Source organism: Capra hircus, chromosome 11 (genome assembly GCF_001704415.2).
Source record: "Capra hircus breed San Clemente chromosome 11, ASM170441v1, whole genome shotgun sequence".
NCBI lineage: Eukaryota > Metazoa > Chordata > Mammalia > Artiodactyla > Bovidae > Capra > Capra hircus.
The window spans coordinates 93541281-93556489 of record NC_030818.1 but is presented as its reverse complement, the minus strand read 5'-3'; the positions used below and the strand labels follow the sequence as shown (position 1 = coordinate 93556489).

Here is a 15209-nt window from a genome sequence, read left to right as displayed (position 1 = left end):
ACTCAAAGAAACCAACTGTAAGAGGAAATTTTGAGACAGTGGGAGAAAATTCAGCATGGATTGGATATTAGATGATATCAAGGAAATATATTTATTTTTTTAGACATGGTAATAGTGTTATGTTAATTTTTTTAAGTGCTTACCTGTTAGAAATACATAATGAATTATTTAAGGATAAAGTGCTATGTTATCTTGGATTTACTTCAAACCACTCCAGCTAGAACAAACTAGAGAAGTGGGTAATGAGTAGATGAACCCTTCCTGGCAGCAGCTGTATTATGAATGCATGTTATTTCTACTTTTGTATATGTTTTATTTTACATAATACAAAGTTAACTTGAAAAATAATTTTGAAAATCCATAGAAAGTGAATGTGAAGTCGCTCAGTCGTGAGCAACTGTAGCCTACCGCGCTCCTCCGTCCATGGGATTTTCCAGGCAAGAGTATTGGAGTGGGTGGCCATTTCCTTCTCCAGAGGATCTTCCCTATTTATATATCATTTGAGAATGCCACCTGTGGATATTTCCTCATGTTTATTTACCTTATCTAAGAAGCACTAGGTGGTGTGTTGGTTTAGTCGCTAAATCGTGTCTGATTCTTGTGACCCCACGGACTGTAGCTAACTAGCCTCCTCTGTCCATGGGATTCTCCAGGAAGAATAATGGAGTGGGTTGCCATTTCCTTCTCCAAATCTACCTGACCCAGGGACCCGCATCCCTTGTATTGCAGGCAGATTAACAGTGAGCCACCATGGAAACCTAAGAAGCACTAGACTAGTTATCAAATATCCTGTGTTCTGAAACTCAACAACAAAAAGATAATAAATAGCACAATTTAAAAATGGGCCAAGGGCTTAAATAAATATTTCTACATAGAAGATACATAGATGGCAAAAAAGTACATGAAAAGATGCTCAGTGTCATCAGTCATTAAAGAAATGCAAATCAGAATCAACATTGAGATACCATTTCATATCCACTAGGTTGTCCGTAATTTTAAAAGTGGAAAATAAAAGTGTTAATCGAGGATGTTAGGAACTTGGGAATGTAAAATGAGGCAGCCCCTGTGGAAAAACAATTTGGTGGTTCCTCAGAAATTTAAATGTAGGATTACCTTATGATCCGGCATTTCCACTCCTAGGTGTATACCCAAAGGAACTGAAAACAGGTATTCAAACTAGTATTTGTGTGTGAATATTTATAGCAGTGTTACTCTCAATAATCAAAAGGTGGAAGCAGTCCCATCAGTTCTTATGAATGGATAACCAATATGTGGTATATTTATAAATACTGTATTATTTAGCCATAGAAAGGATTGAGATACCAATACATACCACAATGTGGATGAACTTTGAAAATGTTATTTTAAGTGAAGGAAGTCAGGGAATAGGTCACATATTCTGCATACACAAACGTCAGTCCATAGAACCAGACATCAGGCTAGTAGTTGCTGGAGGCTGTAGGGGTCATAGGTATGGGGAGTGACTGATTAATGGTTATTGAGTTCCTGTCAGATGATGAAGATGTCTTAGAACTAGATAGAGTTGACGGTTTTACAACATTGTGAATTGTTTACTTTAAAATGGTTAATTTTATGTTATATGAATTTTACCTCAATTTTTAAAAAGTCCTTGTTTCTAGTTATAATTTTGTGGCTTACTGATTGTGAGCAAGTTACTTAACTTTTCTGAGCCTTGATGTCTCACTCTGAAAAACAAAGGATTTTGATTTTTAATCTAGATTCTAGATGATCTTTCAGTTCCATTGTTTTCATTGAGAACCAGTATATTTTTTACCAAAAAGTTGCTAGAATAATGCAGAGAATTCCTTTGTACTCTTTATCCATATTCACTCATTTGTAATATTTTGCTAAATTTGTTATATAGTTCACTTTCTCTCCTTTTTGAACCATTTGAGAGTAGGTTGCCTATTTTATGCCCCCTTTAGTGCTTACACTTAAGTCTTTTTTATTAAAAACAATACATTGATCAAATTCAGAAAATTTAACATTTGTTAAAACTTATATTCCAGTTTTGTTGGTTATTACAGCAATATCTTTTATGGCATTAATTTTTTCATTTTATGATTGAGTCTAAGATGATGTCATGTATTTATTTGTCACAGCCGTTATGTGACATGCAGGATCTTTATTCCTTGACCAGGGATTGAACCCATACTCTCTGCAGTGGAAACGCAGAGTCTTAACTATTAGACTGTCAGGGAAGACACTGTCATACCTCTTTTTAGTCTTTAACATAGTACCATTCCTCAGTCTTTCTTTGTCTAATGTTGCTATTCTTGAGGAATACAGGCAGTTATTTTATAGAATGTTCTTAATTTGGGGGTTTTTTGATGTCCCCTTACGATTAGATTCAGATTATACTTTTACCTCCCTGACTGGAAAGCAACACAAATTGATGCCTTTAGGTATTGCATCCAGTGGCTAATACCACTTTTAAATTATATACAGAATAATTCTGACAGGCAAGCAACAGTCTCAAGTTAAAAAAATTACTATTTATTTTAAGACTACTGTGTGTCCTTCACATGTTATTTGTCAGAGTAGCTCTGTGAATTTTATAAACAAGAACCTTTTTCACTTCAACATTATGATTATCTAGTTGACTATTACAAAGCTATAGAGGATATATTTTGTTTAAAACCTGTTTGCTTGTATTTTGATTGGTTGTTTAGTAGGACACGTCTTTTGCTTGATTACTTTCTAAGTAAACTATATTTGTGTATGTGTGATGTTCTCTCTTTGTGCTAAGTATTTGCGTACTGGAGATAATGAACCACCCATAAGCTAATAGCCAAAGAAGACTGTGACAGGCATGATCTGCAGGGCTCCTCATTTATCATGAACTCATGTTCTTTACTTATAGCTATGCAAGAAGAGGCTTTGAAGTTGGTGTTACTGGCATTAGAAGATGGTTCTGCTCTCTCAAGGAAAGTTCTGGTACTTTTTGTTGTGCAAAGACTAGAACCAAGATTTCCTCAGGCATCAAAAACAAGTATTGGTCATGTTGTGCAACTACTGTATCGAGCTTCTTGTTTTAAAGTAAGTAGCAAGCAACCATCTAAACATTGCATGCCTGGAATGGTCTAGAGGCCCCAGAAATAAAAGAGAAAAAGGAGACTTTTCCTTCTGTATTTATTGCATCTATTAATACTGTAGATGTATAATGTTGCTATGCGTGGGTGTAAGAACACATAATGTGAAGGTATCAGCAACACTATGAGGAAACAAGTTTGGTAAACTTGACTCTTGGAATAGTAAAAGTGAACTGAAGAAGCCTAATTAATTTGTATTTATCACCTTAAAAGAGAGTCAGGAACCATACTGAAAACTTAATGAAAGAAGGCACATGTTTTAACTTCCCCATTATTATTTTTATCTCTTTCTCTGTTGTGTTTAGATTAAAGCCTTTAAACTGAGGGTAGCCCAGATGTTGTCCTGGGGGGACAACAGGAGAGTAAAAGTTGAGAATTGCCCACTGTGCATTTAGATAATAAGGTTTTTGTCAAAGAGGGTAGGGATGAACCCTAAGCTATTTCAAAATGTAGTTTCCTTGTCTTAGGCTTATGGGTGATGACAGGTACTGAGAGACATGGAAAGAAGGCTGAATCCTTAAAGTTTCTGCATGACACAGGAATATAGGTTGCTGGTGAGGTCTTGAGCAAAGGGACCAAGGACTTGGAATAGAAAGGCTCATTGGCTTCTATAAAAGTAAAACTTCTGGATTTGAAACCAAGGCTTATTTAAGCTATTTTGCTGATTTTATAGCTCAAGAGTGACAAAGATATAAGCAGAAAGAGGTTTTTTTGTGTGTGTGTGCACTGCTTAGTATGAGGTAACAGGTTAATTGATGATGAAAATATGAGCTTGCCAGGCTCTGCAAGCCACTTATAATACATACATCTTTACAGTTCAGGTGGATAGATCTTCATACTACCCAAGAGGCACCCTGTACCCTGGTGGTTGGATGAGTGTTCCCACCCTCTGGTCTTTTAGGTTTCTTTTTTCTATGTTTTAGATTAATAATTCTTCCTTACATCATTGCTAATGACTAACTGACCAGGGTGGTACTTGCTGGAGGTTGGAGTGCCTGTTGCAATTTCTTAAAACAGCAGTGCAGCTTGCCCCGTGAATTGAGTCTTCCTTTCACAGATAATTTCTCTGTGGCATGCAGCTTACCCACAGCAGAACTTCTTTCAGAATTGAAGTGAATTCTCTCAAACCTCGCTGCTGCTTTTTCAACTAAGTTTATGTATTATTCTAAATCCTTTATTATCATCTCAACAGTCTTCACAGCATGTTCACCAGGAATAGATTCTATCTCAAGAAACCACTTTCTTTGCTTATCTTAAGCAACTCCATTAAAGTTTTATCATGAGATTGCAGTAATTCAGTCACATATTTAGGATCCACTTCAATTCTTGTTCTTTTGCTTTTTCTTCCATGTCTGCAGTTACTTCCTCCACTAAAGTCATGAATCCTTCAGAGTCATCCATGAGAGCTGAAATCTTCTGAGTTTCTGTTAATGTTGATATTTTAACCTATTCCCATGAATCACGAATATTCTTCGTGGCATCTAGAATGGTGAATCCTTTAACAGGTTTTCAGTCTACTTTGCCCTGAACCATCAAAGGAATTACTATCTATGGCCGCGATAGCCTTATGAAATGTATCTCCTAAATAATAAGGCATGAAAGTCAGAATTACTCCTTGATCCATGGGCTGCAGAGTGGAAGTTGTGTTATCAGGCACAAAAACATTACTCTTGTACAAATCCATCAGAGCTCTTGAGTTACCAGGTGCATTGTCAATGAGCAGTAATATTTGGAAAAGAATTTTTTTTCTAAGCAGTAGGTCTCATCAGTGGGCTTAAAATACACAGTAAACCATATTGTAAACAGATGTGCTGTTATTTGGGTTTTGTTATTCCATTTCTAGAGTACAGGCAGAGTAGATTTAGTGTAGTTCTTAAGGACCCTAGTGTTTTGGGGGAGGTAAATGAGGATTGGCCTCAATTTAATATCACCAGTTAACATTAGCTCCTCACAGAAGAGTTAGTCTGTCCTTTGAGCTTTGAAGACAGGCCCTGACTTCTCTCCGACTGTGAAAGTCCTAGATAGTGTCTTCTAAGGATTTTTAGTAAGTAGAGTATTTTTTTGTACCTTCTTCATGTCGTATCTGATAGGCTATAGGTACTTCCCCCTTCTAAAATAAAAAAAAAGTTGGTTGGGGGAGTGGTGAGAGCAAAGCAAATCTGATGGGGTTTTTTTTCCTCCTTTCTATTTTTAGGTTACCAAACGGGATGAAGACTCTTCCCTGATGCAGCTAAAGGAGGAATTCCGCAGTTATGAGGCTTTACGCAGAGAACATGATGCCCAAATTGTTCATATTGCTATGGAAGCAGGACTCCGTATTTCACCTGAGCAATGGTCCTCACTTCTGTATGGTGACTTGGCGCATAAATCACACATGCAGTCGATCATTGATAAGGTTTGTGAAATTAGAGATGCTAATGTTGCATTGTTGGTAATCTTGATGAATATTTGAATCTTCTGAGGGAACTAAAGAGAAAACCAGTTGGGAGATTCCTGTTTTTACATATAAATATCTCATAGATATCATTTCTTTCTTTTTTATTGTTTTCTAACTTTCAAAATAAACTAAGGGTGGTGATAGGGAAGCAAATACAGCTATTGACATAAAAACAGCCTAGCTTACCAAGTCTGTCATTTATCTGTATTCTGACACCAGATAGCTAATAAATACGTTTTCTAAGTGTCTAATGATGAATTTCATAGGGCAGATTCTGAGGTGAAAATTTAATTCATCATTGATACTCCTACTATGGAATCTGAAGACACTTGAAAACCTATTCAGTATGTTGACTGAATAAAAGCGTTTGAATATAGATGTGTTGTAAAAACCTTTTCATTTTGTTTTTATGTTAGCTGCAGTCTCCAGAATCCTTTGCAAAGAGTGTTCAGGAATTGACAATTGTTTTGCAACGAACAGGTGACCCAGCTAACTTAAATAGATTGAGGCCTCACTTAGAGCTTCTTGCAAACATAGACCCTAATCCAGGTATGTGAGAATATAATTGCTTATGCTTTTTAAAAAATGATTTCTTATACACAAGAGATTTACTGCTAACGAATTTTTTTTCCTCATCTCATCCTCTTGGCGGACTATTTTAGATGCTGTTTCACCAACTTGGGAGCAGCTAGAAAATGCAATGGTAGCTGTTAAAACAGTGGTTCATGGCCTGGTAGACTTCATACAAAATTATAGTAGAAAAGGCCATGAGACACCTCAGGTAAGTAAAGTTATTTCTCTTCTGACTGCTCTTATTTCTAATGGAGCATGCTGAACATCTTAACAGCCTGTTTGGTTAATGGACTCCTTATGTGACAGCCATGTCACATAAGTTTTTATTCTCTGTTCTTTTGAGAGAATCTTGTTTTAGTGTACCCCATAAATCATAGTACAGCAATAGTTTGGGGACTATCTTGAATATGAGTTCATGGCAAGTTTTTTTGACTGGCTATAGATGTGATTCCATCCAAATATTTTGCCTGATTTTTTCTTAATTTGGGGAAGTTGTCACTTTTTTCTCATTTGTTGCCATTCCAGTGAGTTCATATTTGTAAATGTGTGGAAATAAAGTATTTTCAATGTACTTTTGAAGGAGTTATTTAAGGTAAAACCCTTTATTCTAATAATAACATCCATTTATTAAGTTACTATGAGCCAGTCTCAATATTTTACACAGATTATTTCTAATCCCCACAGCCACCTGCAAGGCAGTTGCTGTCCCCAAGTTGAAGTTGAAAGAGGTTAAATAACATATCTAAGATCATGGTGGCAGTAAGTGACAGAACTGGGATCAAGTCTACTCCAAAGTGATCTTTCCACTCTTCTGTCCTTATTCTATTAGAAGACATTATAATATTCAAATATTAGCTAAAAGATGAATGTTTCATCTTAAGGTCACAGAAATAACAATGATGTCTTAGAGTTTGATGCAAATTATAACAGTCATGATATTTTAATATTTTGCTTCATTATTTGTATGAACTTAGCACCAACCCTTGGAAGAAAGTTATACTCTGAAGTTGACAAGTAAAATTAGTGTTTCTTAAATTTTAACTTCTTGAGTAAGTTGTATTCTTCCTTTTCCTGAGAACGTTTAAGTGGACAAAGCTTACAGCTTTTTTAATGCTTTTTGACATTGTTTCCTTGATTTGATATAATTTTGAGACATCAATGAATTTTGATGAAAAAATCTTTTATTTTTGTGGCCATTTTGTTGACAGATAAGTAGTGCAGCATTTGAACTAGTTCCTGATGATCCTCAGAAGGAACATCTAAAATGTCAGCCCGTGATTATGCCATGTAACTCATAACAGGAAACAGGGCAGTGGTAGTTGCGTCAGCACGAGAATTGTCTAATCGAAAGGAATCAGAGGTGTCCTCATAGAATTCTGGCGTCCCGAGGAGCCAGGGAGAGCTGACGTCTTCATTTATCCGCATATTGATTTTCTTTTTGTAGCCTCAGCCAAACAGCAAATACAAGACCAGCATGTGTCGAGATTTGCGACAACAAGGAGGGTGTCCACGAGGAACAAATTGTACTTTTGCCCATTCTCAGGAAGAGCTTGAAAAGTAAGTTAAGAGAACTCTATTTTATTTGGATTTAATTTTTGGTCATCATGAAAGAGTCATGTAGAGTCAAAGTTTGTGTTGAGTTTCAAAGATTTAGTTAAGTCCACATCATGGAATTCTGTAGGTTGAAACATAACCTTTACTTTTGAAACCATACCTTGTTGCTTCTGGCAGCATAGTTAAAACGTGATTTAGAACCTTATTCAGGAATCTAATTTTAGATCGTTGTAGAGCTAGAATCCATGTTTCTGCTAAGCACCTGTGCAGAATGAAGATATTCTTATGCTTGGAGTCTTACTTACTCAGGTTCTGTTGAGGGTAACAGCTGAGTCTCAGGTAAAATGGTAAAGCAGATACATTTTCTTTTTATGGGCTTTTGGTCTTTTTAACATTCTTTTCCCTCTTTCTTGTCCTATAGGTAATCCCTTTTTCTATGTCCACTTACCCCAGACATAAAAGTAAATGGAGATAAACTGTAATAAATGTTGTCCAAGTTTTTGTTGTTTTGTTTTTCAGCCAAAACATTCATCATTGAGATCTCACCAAAAATTGATTCCAGCCTTTCTACTGAATATCTTGCCTGCATATCAACTGTTAATGGACATCTCTCTTTTGTTTTTAGATACTTTAAATCCAATTTGAGCTAATTTTCTCCTCATATACTGATGTCTTCTCTTGTATACACCGTCTGTCTACTCTCCCTAAGTGTACTCTGTCCAGTCAGTTATATATGCCATGCTATTGGAATAATCTTTGTCAGCTTTCACTTGCTTGTCTTAGTCAAGTCTGTCAATTCGGCTTCCTGTATGTTTCTTGACTCTTACTTGTTCTTTCTGTCGTTATAGTCTAACCTGTCATCCCCTTTCCTTGATTCATAGTTGCCTCCTAATTAGTTATCTTATAGCTGTGGTTGTCTACCCTCAACCCCATTATTCCCGACAAAATAGGGGGAACTTTGCATTTAAGGCTCATTGCAGATAATGAGAAGCTTAGGAATCCCCGTTGATAAAGATATAAAATCTACTCTGTGGCCTGCGAGTCTCTGTGTCATCTACTTTATGCCTCCTCTTTTGTGGGGTGGCTAGCCCCACACCATGCTGTATGTAGAATCTTAGTTCTCCAACCAGCATTCAAACCTTTGCCAACTACATTGGAAGCACAGAGTTTTAACCACTGGACAGCCAGGGAAGTCCCCTGGTTTACCTTTTTTACCTCATCTTGCAGTGCTCCCCATTTAGGAGACCTCCTTTGGGAAGCCCTTAAACTTAAAAAAGTTGGAGAAGAAATTGTGTGATTTCATTGCCATTATTCTCAGAACTGGTGCCCACCTGAAAATCCATTTTCCATCTTATATCTTCAAATTGGCTTCCTATTCTATATTTCCAGTCCTACTTTAGAACTTTATTATTTCTTGCCTGAACTTAAATAGTAGTAGTAAAAATAAGCCAAATTAATTGGTCAAATTTTGTGCCAGGTGCAGTGTTTAATGTTTTACATGGGTGTGTTTACCCAGTTTGTCCGTTTTACGCTATGTAGCTTTCTCCATGCATCTCCCTGTGTCTCAACCAAGATTCTATTTTTCAAGTAAGTGTAAAATCATGTTCTCATTATATTATTGCTGGTTCTGGGCCCAGTCTTGCTTTCCAGCCTTACTCCACCTTTTATGTTCCTTTTTTAAGGTACATCCAGTTTACTACTATACACTTCCTTTCGTTCTTCTTTCCTTTGTACGTGTGTTCACTCTGTATCATATACTCTCCTTTTCTCTGTTTGGAGAGCTCCTATTCCTGATTGTACTCAAATAGCATCTTCCATCTGAAAACCTCTGTGACTTCCAGGCGCGTTAGTTGCTACCTTCCCTGTGCTTCTGTAGTACCCTATACCTGGTAACTTTATAACTGCCAGTTTGCTTACTGTGTTGCAGTTATTTACTTACTGTGTGTATTTTCATTGGACTTCATGTATTTATGGGTTACTCATCTTTATATTTTCCTAACAAGTATCTGACATGTAAACTCAGTATGTTTATGTTGAAAGAGTAGATAATCTACAGTTTATATTTCCAACCAGTTTCATACTCTGTTGCTCTTAAACAAAAAGAAGGAGAAACAGGATAATACAAAGGATTGAGGAAGTGGAAGATGTCATTATCCTGTTGGTTAAAAAAAATGCATGTTGCTACCCAACTCAGACTTTTTGAGGATGGATCCTTTTTCTTAACTCACATATTGTCCCAGGAAGAATTTGAATGCAAATATTTGTTTAACTTAATTTTTTTACTCCAGCCTGCTTTCTCTACTGTACATATCTCTAACCAAATGCCCCAGATCTCTCTTAATATTTGTATGAATATATTTTAGAGTATAGGGTATCAGAATCCTTTTCTCAAGGATTACTGCCTTCTGGAGAGTGACAAAAGCCTGAGGTCAGCCATCTCAACAAATATATTTAAAAATGGTTAAGTACTAGGTACTTCTTTGAGGTACTTCTAGTGGTAAAAGAGAAACATTAAACATGTAAACAGATAATTTTAGCTACTGATAAAATGCTATAAAGTCTGAGGTGTAAACAAAATTGGCTTGAGATGGAAACAAGTTCAGGAACCAGAAAGATGACCAGTGTGGTGGGAGGATGGAGAATGAGAAGAATGGAGAAAGATAATGTTGGACAGGTTAGGCGAGGGTAGATCATACAGGCTTGGTGGACACTGGCAAAGAGTTTGCCTTTTGTTTCGGAAGCCATTTTAGTGTTTTATTCAAATGGAACAATGGGATTTTAATTTTGTCTTAAAAATGTTACTCTGGTAACTACATGGTGGACTGCTGCAGTGGTTCAGGCATGAGATTAGTAGCTTGGTACTAGGATTATAGTAATTGAGCTGATGACAAATAGCCAGACTTGGGATATATTTTAGAAGTAGAGCTGATTTGACTAATGAGTCGAATGTGAGGTATAAAGAAGAGGAGAAGCAAAGATGACTCCAAGGTTTGGGGCCTTCATTACTAAGTGATGTCTTTTACTGAGATAAGAAATGCTTGGGGGTAGAAAATCAGTAGTTTTCTTGGCCATGTGAAGTTTAAGGCTTACTCCACATTCGTATAGCAAATATTTATAGAACACCTAGTGTGCACCAGGCACTGTGCTAAAGACAGATGAATATAAAAGGCAAAATCCTTACTCTCATGGGGCTTACACTGTAGTAGACAAGACCAACATAAAGTGAATAAGTAGAAAACATAATACCTGGTACTGATTGGTACTATGAAGAAAAGTAACAAAGTAAGGAGAAAGAGAATGACTGAAAAGGGGAGGTATTTTAGATGAGATTGTCTGGAAAGCGATCCCAGAGACTATGACATTTAATCAGACACCTGAATGAAGTGTTGATGGACTGGAGAAGAAAAGATGATTATAGGAGTAAAGTCTTTGAGAAGGCAAATGGGCTTGGGCCTGGGGTGCGAGTGGAAAGATTGACCTGAGTTCAGAACAGTAGCTCTTCATCCCTTATTTTACATGGAATGTGTAGTTACAGAAGCAGGAGGGTTGGTGGAATTAGTGGTGGAAAGATAAGTAACTCTCCTGTGGTGTCATCTTTTCTCTGTTAAGTGGGAGGCAGTATCATCAGCTATGATGGGGCTATGGAGAGTGAAAGGGAAGAGGATGTTAGACGTATGAAACTTAAGTAGAGAAGTATATTAATGTATTGCTTGGCCATTTTAAGTGATTGATCATAATTTTGAAATGAATCTACTCAGCATGATTGCATGATTTTCCTCTAGCAACAGTCACCTACTTGAGCAGGCACAGAATAAGAGAATAAGTAACAAATTGGATTGGGGCTTTACCAGGTGAGTTCAACAAGGTAATTGGGCCAAGGGAGTTTAAGGTAGGAATTAATGGTAGATAATGGATTCTAAACTTGGTAAGGCAGGGAGCAAATGCTTGTGGGGGCTCCTTGATGGCTTTAAAGGAATAGAAAGTAGTTGACTTTTTCATCTGTAAGGTCCAGATTCCAAGTCTAAGTTGTTAGCTGCCTGGATGCTAGAAGTCCAGTATGCATCCCTATTTATCTTTTACTTTACTTTCTTTTGTTAAGGTTTTATTTCTCATCACTTCTCTCTTTTAAGAGACCCACAATTAAGACTTTATTTTTCACCTACAAGAGCAATCTTAAGGATATCTGAGCTTTATCCTTTGAGAAAGGAAAACAAGGAGCAGCTGGGCATTTTGTACAGGAACCCCTGAGGTGAAGAATGCAGAGCAGGTTTCAGAGCAGTATGTTAAGGAAAGCACAGGCCCCTCCATGCCACCAAATTGCCTTTTTAAAATATAGGTTTGCCTGTTACCCTCCTTCTTCAAGAAGTAATCATTGGTTCCCCAGATCTGTAAGGTGATATGTGTAAACTGGCCACAACCTATTGCTTTTATTTTAACTTTGTATTCTGTCACTCCACCTTTAGCCAGTCTGGTCTGGGAATACTTGTCTTTACTGAGCTTTGCTTTTTCTGTCAGCATGTGAGTATGGGAGAGAGGGGGAGGAGGATTGAATAATGAAGCTGTTTATAGATACTAAAAGACTAAAAGGGAAGCTATTGTGAAGGCATTGCTCATCACCAACACTGTTTATATTTAATTACCATATGTTTGGTTATGTATAACATTGGTATCAGATTAATTTAGTTATATGTAATTATGGCCCCATATGTGTATAGTCATCTTTCTATTCATGTAACATAGTTGTTTACCACGTTAAAGTATTGGCAGGAACATTCACTAGGACTATAATGAAATTTTTGTTGTACAAGTGGATATAAATTTTCTTAAATTGAATCCAGGACCAAATTGCTTTATGTATTAGAGTGTTACATCAGCCCCAAATTTAATATCAGAAAAACTTTTTTAAAGAAAGATCTTTAAAATCAGAAAAATCTTTAACCCAAATACTTTATACTTTAGTCATAAACTAATCTGAAAAATATAATACTAAATTTATATATCTTGGAGTTTAAGAATGAGTTTTGGATTTTTTAATCTCTTTAAAATTATCTGATGCTTTAACAACTTGGTAACAATAGAGAATTCTTTCAAATCTTGCATACCTTTTCATCTACATTTCCAACTAAATTTGATATTGGTTCCTTTCATTTTTTACATAGTGTATTTTGTATTCCAGGTATACAGAGTTTTTCAGAAAGATCTCTTCCTACTCTCTCAGAATGTTTTGTGAATACATGTGTACTTTTCTTGCTATATTAATTGTGTGCCTAAATATATGTGTTGTATGTATACATATATATATATAAGAGATACATTTTAATGTGCCAGCTATTATAATTGAGTTTGATAGTATTTGATATTTAGCTGAATAAAGGTTTTTTCAAAGCTGTTCCTTCCTTGAAATATTTTTCCCATTGCCCACCTCCCCCCCCACCCCACCTTTTTTTTTAACTTAGGGTCAGAGTGAAATATTTACTGATATGTTTATTGTTTTTGAAACAGGTATCGATTAAGGAACAAAAAGATCAATGCAACTGTAAGAACGTTTCCTCTTCTAAATAAAGTTGGTGTAAACAACACTGTCACAACCACAGCCGGAAATGTCATTTCTGTCATAGGAAGTACTGAAACAACGGGGAAAATTGTTCCAAGTACAAATGGAATTTCAAATGCAGAAAACAGTGTTTCCCAGCTAATTCCACGTAGTACTGACAGTACCTTAAGAGCTCTGGAGACTGTGAAGAAAGTGGGGAAGGTTGGCGCCAATGGCCAGAGTGCTGCTGGGCCTTCAGTAGAGTCTGTAACTGAAAAGTAAGTAGTAGGTAAAAATGTTTACCGGAGTAATTTAGCCTGTTTATAATTGCCTGAGTATTTTTATTTATCCTGAGGGAAAGCAGGTAATCAGAATTTTTACGCAGATTATTTCATGTAGTAGAGATAGCACTAAATACGAAAAAGAGTTTGAATTCTAGTCCTGGCTCTGCAATTGAATAGCCCTCTCACCTTGGAAATTCACTTCAACTATGGGTGTTTTCTTCAACTGTAAGCTGAAGAAGTGGAACCAGAATTGAATTTTTCATACCTTATTTCCTTAAACTTTAGGATTGAGTCCATAGAGGTGCCAGAAAGGAACTAAGTAGAAACGTAAGCAGGTGAGATGCTTGAGCCTCCAGCCCTGTTTTGATTAGAACAGTTCAACTTTGTGCTCTGTAATGGTGCGTAGTTGTTAAGAGAGAAATCTTTGAAGCTAGATTCTGTGGGTTCATTTTGGCTCACTCTTCTCTAGCTGTTTGATCTTAGGCCAGTTACTTAATCTGTCATCTTCAGTTCACTCATCCATAAAATTGATATAATGATACTACCTACCTGGTATGTTGATTGTGAGAACTGAATGACTTAATACTGTAGTATGCTTTGATCAGTGCCTGCCACATAGCACTCACTAAATATCTGCATCTGTTGTTATTGTTATTGTTTGGGATTTCAGCATAAGACTTACTTTGGTAGAAAGGTTTTGGTACTTTAAGAAAAAAGTTTTTAAAATTTCACATTATCTGAAACGTTACTTCCACCTCTAATGTCTCAGGCTTTTGTATTCTTTAGTGGCTTAAAGTCTGAGGTAAAACACACTCAGATTATGTTGCCCGTAAACAGTCTGTCAGTATCTATTGTATGCCATATAGGGAAAAAGCATTATGCTAGGCACACAGTAAATTTCTAGTGATTTCAAATAATAAATGGATAGGTAGACATCTATACTGTTTATTTCTGTAGTTACCATGTGATAGGGAAATTTATTAAATGATTCTTATAGTCTTCCCTCAGAGAGATCTTGGAAGAGAGAGAGAACATTGTCTAGTTTAGCAAATGTTACTTATACACTAATTCTGAGCTCTGCTTTTGGCACTCTTGAAAATTCATGAGATGTATACCTGTGCCTTTAAGAAACTTATGACATAATGGAGGAGACAGCATTTACATAAGTGAAGCAATATTGGAGTTGGATCAAAGAACAGGGAAATATTATATTGCTGGGAGAAGTATGGGAAGAAGATTTAGATGTGTACCTTGGCACCAGATTATGGATACCTTGTGTTAAACATGCTTAGGAAATAAGCTTTTAAAAATTTTGGCAAGGTAAAGTTGTAAAACCATAATGTCACTCAACCATGAAAGAGTAAGGTACTAGTACATACTACAATATGGATGAACCTTGAAAACATTATGTTAAGTGAAAGAAGCTAGATACAAAAGCCATTATGGTAGAATTCCATTTATGTGAATGTCCAGAATAGGCAAATCCATAGGAGACAGAAAGTGGATAAGTAGTTGCTAGAGGCTGTGGCTGGGGGAACAAGGGAATGGGAAATAGATGCTAATGAATAGTTTCTTAGAGAGTTGATGAAAATGCTTCTGCAGAACAAGATAATGGTGATGGTAAATATACCTTGGGAATATACCAGAAATCACTGAATTGTACACTTTGCAAGGGTAAATTATATCTCAGTGTTTAAAAACTTTCAAGAATAAGA

At 36.3% G+C, this 15209-nt stretch overlaps 1 protein-coding gene across 2 annotated transcripts in view; it reads left to right on the top strand.

The window, feature by feature from the left end:
- RC3H2 (ring finger and CCCH-type domains 2) overlaps positions 1–15209 on the top strand; it is a 52020-nt gene that overhangs the window by 21243 nt on the left and 15568 nt on the right. For both annotated transcript variants that reach the window (XM_018055731.1, XM_018055730.1), the window contains exons 5-10: positions 2885–3060; positions 5308–5508; positions 5967–6099; positions 6213–6331; positions 7568–7680; positions 13180–13488. In XM_018055731.1, coding sequence (XP_017911220.1) covers positions 2885–3060; positions 5308–5508; positions 5967–6099; positions 6213–6331; positions 7568–7680; positions 13180–13488 — 1051 coding nt within the window. The remainder of the gene's footprint in view (positions 1–2884; positions 3061–5307; positions 5509–5966; positions 6100–6212; positions 6332–7567; positions 7681–13179; positions 13489–15209) is intronic.